Below are 15,645 nucleotides of genomic sequence, written 5' to 3'. Positions count from 1 at the left end.
TAAATTTGTTGTTGTTGGTCTATTTTTACGCAATTAAAAAGTAGTGTGACTATTACATGAGAAAAATAAAATAACAACTTGAGAAAAAAAACACAAAGTGAATCGAGCATGAAGTCGGAAGTTCAAGTCACCTGATTTTATGCGACCAATCGCAACTATTCAAGTTCGATCATAATCAAAAACAAGACTTTATTAGGCAGTTTAAAGATTGTCAGTGGTAGCACATAGGTTGTATTTAAGTCGTTTCTTCTTTATCTTCGTATTGTATGTGAAAAACAATTAAAATTCAAGAAAGTTTAATAAAAAAAAGTTGGCCGAGCGCCACATAATTATAGAGGGCGGTATACAAGAAAACTTACCACCATATCGAGGTCTCGTCTTTTTTTTTTCGGGAAAAAACGTCCTTTTTTTATCGCGACGATTATTGTGCGAAGGAGGCGGATCCCTCCTATTAACTTGCAAAAGTTGATCAATTATTATTATAAAAAATGGCATTTGTTGAAGAAGGTCTTCGTTTAATAGCTGGTCATCCGTTCCTTGTGTTAGGTTGTTCGGTGGTCCTTTTCCTAGTGTATAACATTGGTAAATTTGCTAATGCCTTCAACGTAGGCCCGAATCCTTTCAAAACGTTGATCGAGACCAAGTCAGCACCGTACATCAGCGATCAGGCAGCTCGAGATAAGGTGATCAAACAAGGTAATGAGCACTATCTAAGGCCTAGCCTGCAAGTGCATCAGCCTGGTTGGGTTGTGACCAGGGGTTGGCCACCAGTACTCAACATTACATCGCTGACAGTAGTGCTACTACATAAACAGACTTTATTAAATAAAGTGCTTTTTAAAGTCACTTTTTATAGACCTAGCCTGGCTATCCTAGGCCTAGTAAGTAAGTAATAAATGTAGAAAGGCCATTTGATTAAAAATAATTAAAATGTATTTTTTTTAATCAGGTTTTACATTACAAAAAGTTCCGGAGAACCTTGATGCTATTGTGATAGGCAGTGGAATCGGTGGTTTGTCCACTGCAGCAGTTCTGTCCAAGGCTGGCAAGAAAGTACTGGTTCTTGAGCAGCATGACCAAGCCGGAGGATGCTGCCATTCTTTTCACGATAAGGGATACGAGTTTGATGTCGGTGGGTATCATTATATGGCACTACTGCACTTTTGACAACTTAAATTATCTTGAGAGTTGGATTCATGATGGCAACGCTAGACATTAGTGGGTAAATGTGCAGTAGTGCCATAACTACAGCATTATAATGCTTATAATTTCACCTACAAAAGTTTTAAATTCAATAAGCAATAATTCATTTTTCCATACAATTTGTTGTTTAATAACATTTTTTTTCCAGTATAAATCTTTTTCAATACTTCAATTTATTTTTAAAACAATTTAAGGAATTCACTATGTTGGCGAAATGGAGAATAACACCTTGACACAGATATACGTCGACCAAATCACTGATGGAAAGTTGGAATTTACGAAGATTGATCAGAACTTTGACACATTGGTTCTCGGAAAAGGTGAAAACCAACGATCTTACAAACTGGAGTGTGGTTCAAGAGAAATCTACAGACAAGGACTTTTGAAATGTTTCCCAGATGAGAAAAAAGCCATTGACAAATACATGAAATTAATAAAGGTGTTTATAATTAATTATTTAAAGATGTATTGTCCTCCAAAACCTGAAAAAAATAGGCCATTTTGCAGTTTTAATAAATTTATTCACTTCTGTAAGAAAAAAACATTTATAAAAAAATAATTATTTCACTTATAAAGAGACCTGGGAATAATTTTTTTAGGGGATATATCTTTAAAAAAAAAATGTTTTCTTATTTTTCCTTGAAGAATTATATTATAGAATTATTGACATGCATGGAAAAACAAACACAAATTTAAAATAACATTTCATTTATTTTCTTAAAATTTTAGGACATTAAAAATGCCAGTCTTGGGTTCATGTTTCCAAAAATAGCACCAAAACCTTTGCTGAAATTGATGAACATGACTGGCTTGAGTAAACTGCTTTTTTCGTCGTACGACAAATATGCTAAAATGACGACACAGGAGGTCTTGGATGGGTTAACAGACAACAAGGACTTGAAAGCGCTATTTTGTTATTGTTACGGAGACTATGGTGCGTAACCTATCTACACCTATCAAACTAGTTTGACAAAAAAGTGTGATTTGCCCAAATATGGTAGTGATATACCCAAATATGGTAGTGATATGACATCATCAATTCCATATATGGGCACATCACATTTTTTTTTCACATAAAGTTTGATAACAGGGCTTAAGGCCCGTATTCATGAAAGGGGACTATCCTTAGTCCTGTACTAAATCCCAGGTCTAAAAATAGTCCCCTTTCATGAATACAGGCTTATTAAGTCTAGAAAAGAGAAGGGGTGGAGAGAGGAACCCAAGGGTTAAAACATAGTGGGTCAGCCTCTGTCGACATGGTTAATTTTTGTCTTTTATTAAGAGAGTAAACAGACACAAAATATGTTTAAATAAAGTGCATGAAAAATGTGATATACCCAAATATGGTAGTGATATGCTTCAATATGGTAGTGATGTGACATCATGTCTACTATGGGCACATCACATTTTGTTGTCGCATAAAGTTTGATAGTGTAGACAGAGCTTTTTACTACACTAAATGCTTCCTATATGTTCTTAAATCTTTAAAGATGTATTGTCCCTTTGACCAATTCCAAAAAAATAAAAAATAACAGATTTCGAAAAAAGGTGGGTCATTTAGAAGTATCATAATAGTTATTAACTATCGCCAAAAATTTGTCGAAAAAAAAATCATTTAACTGAAATACAGACGTTTTTTTGTTAAAAAAATAACTCTGACTTCCAGTCAAAGTTTTCGATCAAAACATACCCCATAATGAAACGCGCATGTTTGGCTACTCTGTATGCATAATCATAAAACTTCCTCACGATGTGTGTGAAAATACCTTCTCAACCGTGACGAGTTGTAAACAATCCTAATTAGCATATGCATAATGCGTACTCGTGGTTTGAAATCTTTGTTTACTTTCGCTCGCGACGATTTTCCAGACGAAATTTAATCAAACTAATTTATCTGTTAATTACGTAAACTTGTTGCTTTTAGCTCGAATTTTCGACTTAAAGTGAATAACTTTAATATTACTTTGATATGGCCAATTTCAATTTAGAATATTTTGACCTTCATTTTTTTGTGTTTCAAGGGACAATACATCTTTAAGCACTGTATTTGTCATAAAGAGTTGAAATAAAGTTACTCAACCAGGGCCTGGATTGAACTAGAACCCTGAGATTGGCAAGCAAGCATGCTACCACACACCCACAGTGCCATTATGCGACGGACATTACTATAAATTAATTATATTTTAATTTTACAGGTACGGTACCAAAAGCATCAACATTTGTAATGCACGCCATGCTTGTTAACCACTTTATATACGGCTGTTTCTATCCTCGAGGGGGAGCCAGTGAAATAGCTATGACCATTATCCCAACAATAGAAAAGGCAGGAGGGCGTGTGCTTGTCAGAGCCCCAGTATCGGAAATCATCATGGAAAATGGCAAAGCATGTGGTAAGTATTTTAACAGTCTTAAGCTCTGTCTAAACTATCAAACTAGTTTGACGTGCCGAAATATGGTAGTTATATGGTTAAATATGGTACTGATATGACATCATCTTGTCCATATATGGGGACATCACATTGTTTTGTCACATAAAGTTTGATAGTGTAGACAGAGCTTTATTATTGGAATACAGTGGAACCCCGATTAAGGGACACCTTCGAGACTCAACAACGCCTGTCCCCTCAATAGGGGTTGGCTGTTGAGTGAAAATGTCTTTGAAATATATGTTATAACACTACAGTCTACCCCTATTACTTCATATATTCAATTCAATTCATCTTTTATTGGTCTACTGGATATAAAATAAAAAATCAGAAAATCTGATTGTTGTATATTGAGTATTAATACGTTTTTCTCTCCAGGTGTTCGCGTTGCAAAGAGTAGCGGATCTATTGATATAAAAGCTCCCGTGATTATTTCTAATGCCGGCATTTACAACACGTTTCAACGGCTAATACCAGCAGAAACATCAAAAGCAGTAGGACGTATGTCATGTCACTTATTTTAATACAATAGTTATATATAATACTTTAAATATTAAAGATGAATAAATTAACCCATTAAAGAAAACACACCCAATTAAAACACCATTCACTGGCTATGTATCGCAAGTGCATTATTTAGCTACAATTTTTCAAAATAACAGTTTATTGTTGATATGAAGTTTGCGGTACACCACGTATATCAATTCTGAAAAAAACTGTTGAGTTTCTCAACGTTTTATCAATATGCTTTGATCGAATATGTTCATAACAGTACTTGAAATAAAGCTGGTCTTTTTTGTATTATTCACCATAAAACCAGGTAGGTTTAAAAATAAAATATCTCCCTGTTAAAACTACCTTCATTAAAAAGTGAAATCCACAATTGCTCAGATATAATAATAATACCTCCATAGTAAAAAGCTGACTGAGAGGAACCCAAGGGTCAAAACATAGCGGGTCGGCCTAAGTCAACAGTGGTTAATTTTGCATACTGGTCTTTTATTAAAGATGTATTGTCCCCCAAAATCATGAAAAATAAAGATTTTTAAATCGGACTTTGAATAGGCCATTTTGCAGTTTTAATGAAGTTGTTCACTTCCATAAGAAAAAAAACGGGGGAAAAAAATTATTTCACCTATAAAAAGACAAAATAAACAGTTAAATTACCCAAAAACTCATTGTCTTCCAGACAATTTGACCATTTTTTGCTTTAAATTACATTTTTCTCAGGTAAATAAATTTTTTTCAGACCCAATTTTTTGTGAGAGTGAATAACTATTATGTGACATTAAAATAACATATTCAACAAAAAAATTTAAAAAAATATTTTTTTAGGGGGACAATATATCTTTAAGAGAGTAAAAAGACACAAAATATGTATAAAAAAGTAAAATTCACAATTGCTCAGATACCTCCATAAAGATAACTGATCTTCCCTATTTCAATTGTCAAGCTTTGCCTAGTAATACTACTGTTACTTAAGTAGATTAACATTAAGCCTTTTTATTGAATTTGAGCTGCCCTGAATAATCAGTTAGCAACTTAACCTTTTGTATCCTGCCAGCTTATTTCTGTCCTAACTATATTAAAGCTCTGTCTACATTATCAAACTAGTTGACAAAAAAGTTTGATGTGCCCAAATATGGTAGTGATATGACATCATCATGTCCATATATGGGCACATTTTTTTGTCACATAAAGTTTGATAGTGTAGACAAGACTTAAGTATTAAACCACAGAAACTCACTATTTAAGCAAAATATGATTTCATGCGTTTGACTTGACATTGAACCTTGATAAAAACTTTGTTATCTTATCATATCTTATAGAGCGATGTAATATTTGTACAATAGCACACCATTGTTCCAAACAATACATGGACCTTACCATAATAAATTAGGTCCATGTTCTGACTACTATATTAATCAAAGTCAATCACTAACAGGTACACATACTGCACACTGCACCTCTCTTGCATGTAGATTTCTGTAAAGAACATTTTGTTATAATTTTGAAGAAAAAAAATTAACTGATAAAAAAAACTGCTCTGTTATAGGCCCATATGGGTGTTGTAAATAAGCCCATACCTCAAAATCAGTCATGTCTGTATCATAATTTTTAAAACATTATAGGTGATAATTGGTTTAGTCACTTAATTTTTTTAGACCCCACCCCTATTTCCGATATTGGTTATTGTCTTGAACAACATAATTTTGTTAAAAAATGGAAATGCTTCTAATCAGATGCTGAACGTCAGTCTACAGTATGCCTACACAATGACATTTATCATAGTTTATGATAAAAAAAAAGACAAACATTAATGTTATTTGTCTAGACAAGATTATTATCCACAAAAGCCATACTTTAAGATAATAATTGACCACAAACTTGAAGCACTAGATATTTTTAATATTCAATTATGAATATCAAAATTTTGGCAATGTTTTGTATAACACAATTGCAATGACATGAGTTTAAAAGCATAACAACTAACTGTAATACAATGATATTGACAGTTGACTTAATGCATTGCGATGAGACCGAGAGATAATTAATAAAATATTTTTTCCCACGATACAACAATACAGTATGTAACAGAACAATTAAATGTATTTATATAAATTAACCAATCTAGATATTGTTAAAAAAATTCCTTTTAGTTGCAATGAAAGAAAAGAAAAATGACTTTAAATGATAACTTGGTAACCTAAAATTTCGATTTCTAGGTGTGGAAGATGTGTACAAAGGCGGACGACATGGTGTTGGAGCAATGTCGGTGTTTATCGGTTTCAAAGGAACATCAAAGGAATTGAAACTCAAGGCAGGCCAAGTATGGGCATTTGCTAGTAGCGAGATGGATGGTTTAGCAGAAGAGTACCTTGGAAGAGCGCAGAAAGATGCAGCCAAAGACCAAATCCCTTTGTTGTTCATTTCATTCCCATCTGCTAAAGACACAACTTGGGATGCTCGTATGCCAGGTAGTTTAATTTGCATAATCATACAGGTGTTTGCTTATTATGGGATGCTCGTATGCCAGGTAGTTTAATTTGCATAATCATACAGGTGTTTGCTTATTATGGGATGCTCGTATGCCAGGTAGTTTACTTAAGTTGCATAATCATACAGGTGGCTTTTGCGTATTTGCATATTCAGCCACATTATGAATTTATTATTTTTTCCAACAGGAAAATCTAACTGCACATTAGTCTCTCTGGCCAATTACAACTGGTTCAAGAAATGGGAAGATGAGAGGGTAATGAAGCGTGGAGAAGATTACGAGACGATTAGAGATTCAATCGGTAACTTGATGTGGGAACAGACGTGTGAAATCTTCCCCCATCTTAAAGACAAGGTTTGTACAAGTTAAAGGTTTTAATAAAAAACATAATATTTAATTATTATGCCTTAAAAACATAAGTTTCCGAAACCTGACCGAGCTAAAATAGGCCTTTAGCCCTGTCTACATTATCAAACTTTATGTGAAAACAAAATTTGCCCATATTTGGACATGATGTCATATCACTACCATATTTGAACAGCAAACTTTTTTTGTCAAACTAGTTTGATAGTGTAGACAGTGCTTTAGGCATAGCACTACAGCTTTTTGGTATTGTCACTTCACTATACTTGTTAATAATAATCATTTTGCACAAAATTCTAGCAAAATTAAGCGAGGATCAAAATTAAAATCCTGTTTTCCTTTTTGATACTATTTTTAGAGTTGGATTATCTTGAGCTTTGAATTGCAATGTTTTGAGTCATAAGTTTGAAATAGAAATGAAAATAGGAATAATAATACAAAAACATGTGTGCTTTTGTATAGCAGAATATACTGTACGCTTATGGTATTACGTTTTTTTAGGTTGAGTATTTCTCAATTGGTAGCCCCCTTAGCAACAGACATTACATTGCCGCCATGAAGGGAGAGATGTATGGCATGGACCACAACCTTGAACGCTTCCAACGAGAAAATTGTGAAAAGTTTCGGCCAGAAACAAACATACCCGGACTTTTCTTGACAGGCAAGTTTCAATTGAATTTGTTTTTTTTCCAACGGTGTCTAAAACAAAGAGTAACAGAACAGAAAATGTAACTTTGTTTTATGATATGTAATGACATCTTAATGGGATTTTCATTTACAGGTCAGGATATTATGACCTGTGGCTTTGCTGGGGGTCTGTACGGTGGGTTGATGTGCGCAGGAGCTGTTCTAGATCGAAATCTTTTTGTCGACCTTATAACTTTGAAAAAGCAAGCAGCTAAAAAAAATAAAAGCCTTTAAACTGACCTTATTTACTTTGATTGCTTTTGCTACCTGGTTAAAAAAAATAAAAAATTGGATAATGGTGAACTAACTCGACACCTACTGTAATTACAGTATATAAATAATTATGTATAAAATAGCTGCTTTATATAATAAATTTATAGTTGGTATCAATTCATAACAATAATTCTGAAAAAAGGTGATTTATTGTTTTAACAATAACTGGCACTCACCCATTCACTTGTTTGAATATAATATTCAGTGTGAAATAAAACATTCAGAATTAAATACCAAATCCCTTTGCTGTTTATTTCCATCAGCTAAAGACAACTTGGGATGCTCAAATGCCAGATAGTTTACTTAATTTGCATAATACAGGTGGAAGTCTGTTTACTTATTTGCAAAATAACTGGCACTCTCATCCGTCCACTAGTTTGAAAATAATATGCAGTGTGAAATAAAACATTCAGAATTAAATACTTATGTTACCTTATAGAAAAATAAAAATGTATTAAGCAAACTTGCAGACAAAATGTTGAATTGTACTGACAATGCACATGCTAACAAAGCAAAAATTACTTTCTTAGATGAAATGTAATGAAATAATTAAGATTGTTGATGTTAAATAAATTATGAAACAGAATAAAAATATTTTATCATAGTGTTTCTTTACCGCCAACTCCATTCTCAAAAAGAAAGAAAAAGACACCATTTTTTTAACCGCACAATGACAGGGGCGGATCCAAGCGGGGGCCCAGCTGCGAGGCCCAAAATCCTGGATCCGCCACTGAATGGTCTCATTTCATTAAAGCAAGGCTAATCCTAGAAAAGAAGGTTGGAAAATATATATTTGAAAATCTGTTGATAGTTTATTCAGCGATTATTTTTTACATGCAGTATATAAATTATAATTTATTCTAATAAAACCTATGAAACAAAACAAGAAAAAAACATTATTTCTTGCGAGTTAACTAATACCACAGGATTTGCTGTTAGAAATGTACACAAAAATGTAATTTTAAAAGCTAGAGTAGGTCTGGGAAGGGTTGGAGTATATATCATGATCATAATTCATATTAAATGCCTCCAGTAATTGTGAAAGTGAAATAATAGTCCAAATAATAAACAGCTACTTTAAGTCAGTTCCGAGTAAACCACTCCTTAAAACACTTGAATTAAAAAAAAAAATTTCTTACACATGACAAAGAAAAAAGAAGTAGAATTTATAAAAATCAGACAAAAGTCTCGACAATCAGGCGTCCTGCCAAATCGGCACTTAAAACAATTGATATTGGAACAGTAAGGTTTACCTTGGCAGACAAAACTAATTTTGTTCACGTGGCCTGTCATAATGTTGTGAAATTACGAAAATTAGTGGCCAGGTATCACATGTCGACCTTCACTGTTTGATATAGAACAGGTACATATTTCTCAACAATGAGACCTGGATGATTGCAAATTGTGTGATTACAGACTAAGGCTCTGTCTACACTATCAAACTTTATGTGTAAAAATACAAAGGTGAGACAGTAGGCTAGGCCATTCAAGGAATAAAAAGGCACTATCTAAGCTGGGCCTGTTCAGACCTACGGAGTTGCTTTCACATTGTACAACAGGAGAGGATCAGCTCAAGGTACACGATTAGTGAATGACGCTTACGATACGAAAGTCATGCATAACAAAAAAATGACAAAAATGTGATGTGCTCATATGGACATGATGTCATATCACTACCATATTTGGCCATATCACTACCACTTTCGATAGTGTAGACAGAGCTTTTGTCAAATAGTGGGTAGGCGTGTTCAGGTAGAAGATAGTCTGCCTAAAAAAGGTCTTTTTGCAATCCTGGGAAAACATTTTAGGAATATAGTTTGCATTAAATATACAATTTCTACACTCTAATCAGAATAATAAAATATTTGGTTATATTGTTAAAAAATCAAGGCATGATGAGTTTCTGAATATAAATTATTGTTAAGCTCTGTCTACAAATATGGTAGTGATATGCCCAAATATGGTAGTGATATGACATCATGTCTATATATGGACACATCACATTTTCATAGTGTGTAGACAGAGCTTTAGTGTTTACAAAAGTGTTAAAAATCTTCAAATAATTCATGCTCAATTCCTTTTAAAAGTTCATCAATGTTTTCCCCCAAATCAGCATTTGTCTCGGAATTAATTCCATGATTCCCGACGGAAGTTGAACTTCCCAAACATACTCTCTTGGGCGACTTATCCGCCCCCACACTCCCCCTCTTGACGTTATAGTCTATGGTAATATTACCTGTTTTTGGAGCATGCTCAGTTGTAGTCAGTGAGTCACGTTTACTCTGTTCTTGGCTTCTCATCAAATGTTGTGTCTTTGTAGGCCTCCCAACAAAAGTGTTTTTGTGTTTTGTAAATGTCTCCTGAGTTTTCCTTGTAGTATTTGATTGAACTAAATTTGACCTCTCATGACCCAGTTGTATAATGAATTCTTTCAAACGGGGACTGTAGGTAGATGGTTTGGATTGGTTTTCATTCAACCGGCGTTGATTTTGACCTTTAACCTCAACCGGGAATAAATGAACTAAGTTGCTAGGTGTGATGTTCAGATAATGATTTCGAAGGGACGGACTCAATACGCCAACCTGTAATGAATACAATTAGTTGCATGTAAAAGAAAATTGTGGCATGTATTAGATGTTAACATAGTGCACATTTAAAGATGTATTGTCCCCCAAAAACATGAAAAATGAAGATTAATTAAATCAGACTTTGAATGTGTTATTTTGTAGTTTTAATAAAGTTAATCACTTCCATAGAAAAAAAAAATGTTTTCACTTATAAAATGACAAAATAAATGGTTAAATTCAACCAAAATCCATTGGCTGGCAGCCAATTTGACCATTTTTTGCTTTAAAGTACATTTTTTCAGGTAAATACACTTTTTTTCTCGATCCAATTTTTGGTCAAAGTGTTGGTATTATGTTACATTAAAATAGAATATTCAACAAAAATTTTGTCAAGAATTATTTTTTCAGGGGGAGAATACATGTTTAAGCTTAGCTATTTACCCAGAAAAATGGTTTCATGGGCCAATTATTGCTAATTTTGGTTGGTAGGTACTACTGTATACTTATTTCAACTTTGACAACAACAATACCGCAACTTTATCAACTTACCCGAGTAAATAAGTAAAAAAACTAAAGCCGTTTTTTTAAAAATTAATTCAGGCGAATCGAAAGTGTTCACTAATGCACATGTATATTAATAAATAAATTAAGTGAGTGGCCGAGTGGTTAAGACAGTGGAACCGTAATTATGTAGCCATAACATTTGAGGCTCACTGGCTGCACGGTTCTGGTGGTGGAACAAGTCTTCTCGGATAAGGACTAGAAACTGTAGATCCAGTGTACACATCTAGTCCATGTGCACTTGTCGTGGAAAAATGAGAAAGCGCATTATAGTGGCTGCACCGACATGAGGTGACCCTTAGGGGAGAAGAGACTTAAAAGCAACAACAAACAGCAGTGCCTCACCTGTCGTAGAATCAGAACACACCCTGGCTTTAACTCATCCTTCAGATCTTCCATCAGCTTCCGATGGATGGTTCCCTGCATCTCTCCAGTTGGATCCTTCAAGATACTGCTGGCGTCAGTTCCATTGAATTGAATTGTCTTTAATAGGACACAGAGATGCGCTACTTTGTTTTGCTGAAGCTGTTTCAACGAAGCCTGAAAAATACATACATTATTTTGTTACTTGTATAAATGTATGTATGCTGAAAAGTACACTTTTATTTCAACTTTCTCAAAAAGTTAAGACGACAGAATTTCACGCTAAGCTCATGAGCACTGTCCTGTGGCTTCCTGTCCTGTTTCGTAAAGTCCCTAATGTCATAAAGGCTAGACAGTAGGCTAGGCCATTCAAGGAAATAAAAAGGCACTATCTAAGCTATGCCTGTTCAGACCTACAGAGTTATGATTTCATATCATACACCAGGAAAAGATTAGTGGAAGCCACCTCTTACGACACTGATGTTTCGTTTGTTACAACAGCTCAAAGTACAAGATTAGTGAATGACGCTTATGATACGAAAGGCAGGCATAAATGATTTTATTCCTGCATCCTGCCCAAATCAGTGACACTTCAACGTAACGAAAGCGTAAGCGAGTCTGAACACTTTGATGTTATGACGCTAATTGTAATATGACCTTGCTTGCAATACAAAAGCTAACTCCATGGATCTGAACATACCCTTTGATAAGAAGCACAGGTTGTTAATGTCAATTTAGATGTGTATTGATGAACAAAGCATATTAATCATGAAGCCATGGTACCACAGCTAGTGTCCGTATGTATATCAAAATAAGTATCGCAATTATCAAATACATTTTGCAGTCCAGTACCTTTCGCAGTACCAGCGCTATGTTGTTTCTCATCAGGATTGATGTTGGATCCTCAGCATCTATGTCCAAAACATGCAGCATTGTTGTCCATGTTCCACTTGTGAAATCATCAACAATAGGTGTGAATTGTGAACTTGGTATTTCCTACAATAAATGAATTTAATATAAATATGTATTAACACACTATTACATTTTACATATTACGTATCTACAGTCTACTGTGGTTAAATTGCACACACGTATGGAAATGCTCATTCTACATAGTCTTCATTTAAAAAATGACATCTCAGTTTATTCAGCGGAGTTAATCCTAGGGGTTTTAGGAGAGTTACCCTGGCTTTCTGGTCTACCTCAGTCCCTGTGTCATTGTAGAAGTCATTTGGTGGCAGCTGTACAACACAAAGGTACTTTAAGCTCTACCTGCACTATCAAACTAGTTTGACAACAAAGTGTGAAATATGGTAGTGATATGGCCAATTATGGTAGTGATATGACATCATATTTTTTCACATAAAGTTTAAGTTTAGGAAGGGCTTAAGCCCAGTAGGCTGTGAGTCACAGGTTATTCTCCAGTACATTCCAATTGTTAACCCTACTTTCTTAATCACAGTATGGGAATGTTAAACCTACCATATTTTCTTCTTCATTTTCATCAGTTTCGGTTTTCAGGACATCAAATTTGTTTTCATCACTGCTCTAAAAAATCGACAAGAAACAAAGATAAATAGATTTGTGTCTAATCATCAGAATCAACCCAGTTAAAAACTAAAACACCAAACAAAACTCGATTTGCCAATAACACGAGAATTCAGAGTACGAATAAAACTTAATTGATGCAAAGCTATTCATTTTCTTCTTAAGCTATGTCTACACTATCAAACAAATTTAACAAAAGAGTGTGATGTGCCCAAAATATGGTAGTAATATGACATCATTGTGTCCATATGGGCAAATCACATTTTGTTATCACATAAAGTTTGACAGAGCTGTAGACAGAGCTTTAGGTTTCATGCAGTGGTCTAGAGGTATGGACGATAGGTGATCTGGAAGTCAATGGTTCAAGTTCCACCCACCCACCCATACGGTACATTCAGTACAATTACCTCAGAGTAGGGCAGAACATCTGACTTACTTAGGCCTACTGTATATTACTTACTGAACTTAGTTTTGGTAGGATACCAGCTGGACCTGGAAACTTCCTCAGCCTTGTTTTTTCAACTTTTCTCACTGAAGTAGGTGTTCTGCACAGCTCTGCAACCCTAGGTGTAAAATGTGGTGTCTGTGGTGTCGAAAAGAGCGGATCGGGTGTCCTAGCACTCCTACTTGTTCCTGCTCCCTGAAAGACTCTTGGTGAGGTGTGCCTATTGCAAGGAGTTCTGGGTCTTGGACTATATGGTGAATGCTGCTGAAAGTTTGGCCTTTGCTTATTAGCTACAGACGTACTAGACCCTGTGTGATGATGGTAAGCGTTAGTCTTGTGCTGGTGGTTTAGCACGATGTTTGAAGTATCAGTATCAGCTTGTGTGAGGGTCAATTTTGATGACATAGCAGAGTTGGATAGATTATTGTTGTAGTTATTTCTCATCTGCAAATCTTTGACAGCAGTATCTCTTACACTAGACTGGTTGATATTAGTTAATGGTTGAAAATTCCTACCATTAATGTCCTTAATGTTATTATTCATTTGAATAGAGCTTCTTAAACTTGATGCATTTCCATTCGGTTGATTGATTATTGTTTTTGATTGATCTGTTTTGATACTCGGACCTGATCTATTACCATGACTATGCATGTTCTTTCGTAGAATCTGCAGAGCTGACCTTTGACATGGTTGTTGTCTAGTATTATTGTCATTGCTAAGTGTTTTATCTATTTCATTACTGGGTTTCTTCCAATTAAAATGTTGAGATTTAGGTGCCTGTAGCTGTGATGGTGACCCTAACATGTTGGAATAACAAGCCTGCTTGTTGGGTGTTTTCTGCTGGTTATTTTCAAGTAAATTATCTTTGGGGGCCAGGATACCTTTAGCAGGAATTGTTGGTTGCCTTGCAGTAGAATCAATCGAGTCCGTCAGGGTGGTGGTGGTAGAACCAAATGTTGTCCTGTTCCATGTTGTTAGGCTATCAGACGTGGTGCTGCATGCTGGCCTAGCATTAGTAGTTGTGGCACTATATTTTGGCCTACCATCAGAAGTCGGTGGAGAACTTTGTTTAAATTTAAAATTGTATTTGCTAACAGCTCCCAATGGTTGGTGACTGGGGTTTTTTTTTGGGGTGAGTTGAGTGCTAAATGATGGTGTTTTATTGATATTTGTTTGCTTCAATTTGGATGACGAATTCACTAGAAATGTTTCTTCATCTAGATTTAGAAAGTCCTGAGTGAGAAGATATGTCAAGAAATAACATCAATACAATCAATACACAATTTTTGAAAAAAAACTTAAGTAATTACTAAAACACAAATGCAAAAATGTTTTTAAGAGCAACTGTCTTACCTCATCCTCAAAGCTGAGGTCCGCAGGATCAACTTCACTGATTTGAAACATCTCAAGTCAGACTGTGGACAGATTTTTAGTTTTTTATGAGAGCGGCATCAACTTTTTAGGTTTAACTTGCTACAGTATATTATTCTGTAAAATAACCATTCTTTAAAATAGTACAAATGAATATGAAATCTTCAACGACTGAAATTGTTTATTGATGATGGACTTTTTTTATATTTAAATCATTGCTTTTTAATTAATCAAAATTCAGTCAGTATAAAAAACATATCTACGGCTTAGGCCTATCTAGTATAGGCCTATATTATTTTTATATAGAATAGATATAGGCTAGGCCTACCTAGCTAGTGTTCATAAATAGTATAGGCCTAGATAGAGTATAGGCCTAAATAAACTATAGTACATGGCCCAGTAGTAGGCTCGGCTGCTCCTAGGCCGCTAGCTATATATAGGCCTAACTAAACTAAAGCCTAACTAGGCCTAGGCCTCTAGCTAGATACTAGGCCTAGCTAGGCTAGGCCTGGCCCTAGGCCTACTAGCTACTAGTAGTAGTAGTAGGCCCTGGCCTACTTATTAGGCCCTAGGCTAGGCCTAGTAGTAGTCTCCTACTAGACTAGACCTGTCCTAGAGTACAAATTTGCAAGGCTCGACAGAACAGCCATTTTCATTTAAAAATAACACAAACAAGCGCATAAGTCTGGGCTAGCCTGACTTAACATTTTACCTAATTACTTACACACATAAATGACAAACAATTAGGAAAAATAAGCATCATTTTTCCTCCTCATTCGATCCTCCATTCCTCCTGCACATTTTTCTCTATTATTTTGAACAGAGCGCGCTCATGGTTGA

General features: G+C 34.9%; 2 protein-coding genes across 3 annotated transcripts; one reads left to right on the top strand and one right to left on the bottom strand.

Annotated features, from left to right (window-relative positions):
* Positions 1-401: 401 nt before the first annotated feature.
* Positions 402-8,542, top strand: LOC144839387 (all-trans-retinol 13,14-reductase-like). Of its 2 annotated transcripts, XM_078694709.1 has the most exons (10): positions 403-696; positions 950-1,132; positions 1,398-1,642; positions 1,933-2,137; positions 3,399-3,593; positions 4,008-4,130; positions 6,356-6,607; positions 6,815-6,981; positions 7,492-7,651; positions 7,772-8,542. In XM_078694709.1, exons 1-10 carry the CDS (start codon positions 489-491, stop codon positions 7,909-7,911), a joined length of 1,878 nt encoding a protein of 625 aa, XP_078550835.1. In that variant the 5' UTR covers positions 403-488; the 3' UTR covers positions 7,912-8,542. The 2 variants fall into 2 exon arrangements, with proteins under 2 accessions (XP_078550837.1, XP_078550835.1); XM_078694711.1 differs by lacking the exons at positions 6,815-6,981; positions 7,492-7,651 and having other exon boundaries at positions 402-696; positions 8,245-8,542.
* Positions 8,543-8,740: 198 nt separating this feature from the next.
* On the bottom strand, positions 8,741-15,623 carry LOC144839386 (uncharacterized). Its single transcript, XM_078694708.1, has 7 exons — positions 15,530-15,623; positions 14,788-14,922; positions 13,450-14,667; positions 12,924-12,989; positions 12,294-12,437; positions 11,424-11,618; positions 8,741-10,532 (listed from the first exon to the last, which is right to left on the bottom strand). The coding sequence occupies exons 2-7, from the start codon at positions 14,836-14,838 to the stop codon at positions 9,996-9,998; spliced, it is 2,211 nt and encodes a 736-aa protein (XP_078550834.1). The 5' UTR covers positions 14,839-14,922; positions 15,530-15,623; the 3' UTR covers positions 8,741-9,995.
* Between the last annotated feature and the right edge of the window lie 22 nt (positions 15,624-15,645).

Source organism: Antedon bifida, chromosome 4 (assembly GCF_963402885.1).
Source record: "Antedon bifida chromosome 4, ecAntBifi1.1, whole genome shotgun sequence".
NCBI classification, from domain to species: domain Eukaryota; kingdom Metazoa; phylum Echinodermata; class Crinoidea; order Comatulida; family Antedonidae; genus Antedon; species Antedon bifida.
This window is presented reverse-complemented; position numbering and strand designations above follow the sequence as displayed.

Coding starts and splice junctions, on each gene's coding strand:
- LOC144839387 (XM_078694709.1), top strand. CDS start 489: ATGGCATTTGTTGAAGAAGGTCTTCGTTTAATAGCTGGTCATCCGTTC. Junction 1,643..1,932: donor AATACATGAAATTAATAAAG/GTGTTTATAATT, acceptor TTAAAATTTTAG/GACATTAAAAATGCCAGTCT. Junction 6,608..6,814: donor TTGGGATGCTCGTATGCCAG/GTAGTTTAATTT, acceptor TTTTTCCAACAG/GAAAATCTAACTGCACATTA.
- LOC144839386 (XM_078694708.1), bottom strand. CDS start 14,838: ATGTTTCAAATCAGTGAAGTTGATCCTGCGGACCTCAGCTTTGAGGAT. Junction 14,668..14,787: donor ACCTCAGCTTTGAGGATGAG/GTAAGACAGTTG, acceptor CTTCTCACTCAG/GACTTTCTAAATCTAGATGA. Junction 12,990..13,449: donor TCCTACCAAAACTAAGTTCA/GTAAGTAATATA, acceptor TCGATTTTTTAG/AGCAGTGATGAAAACAAATT.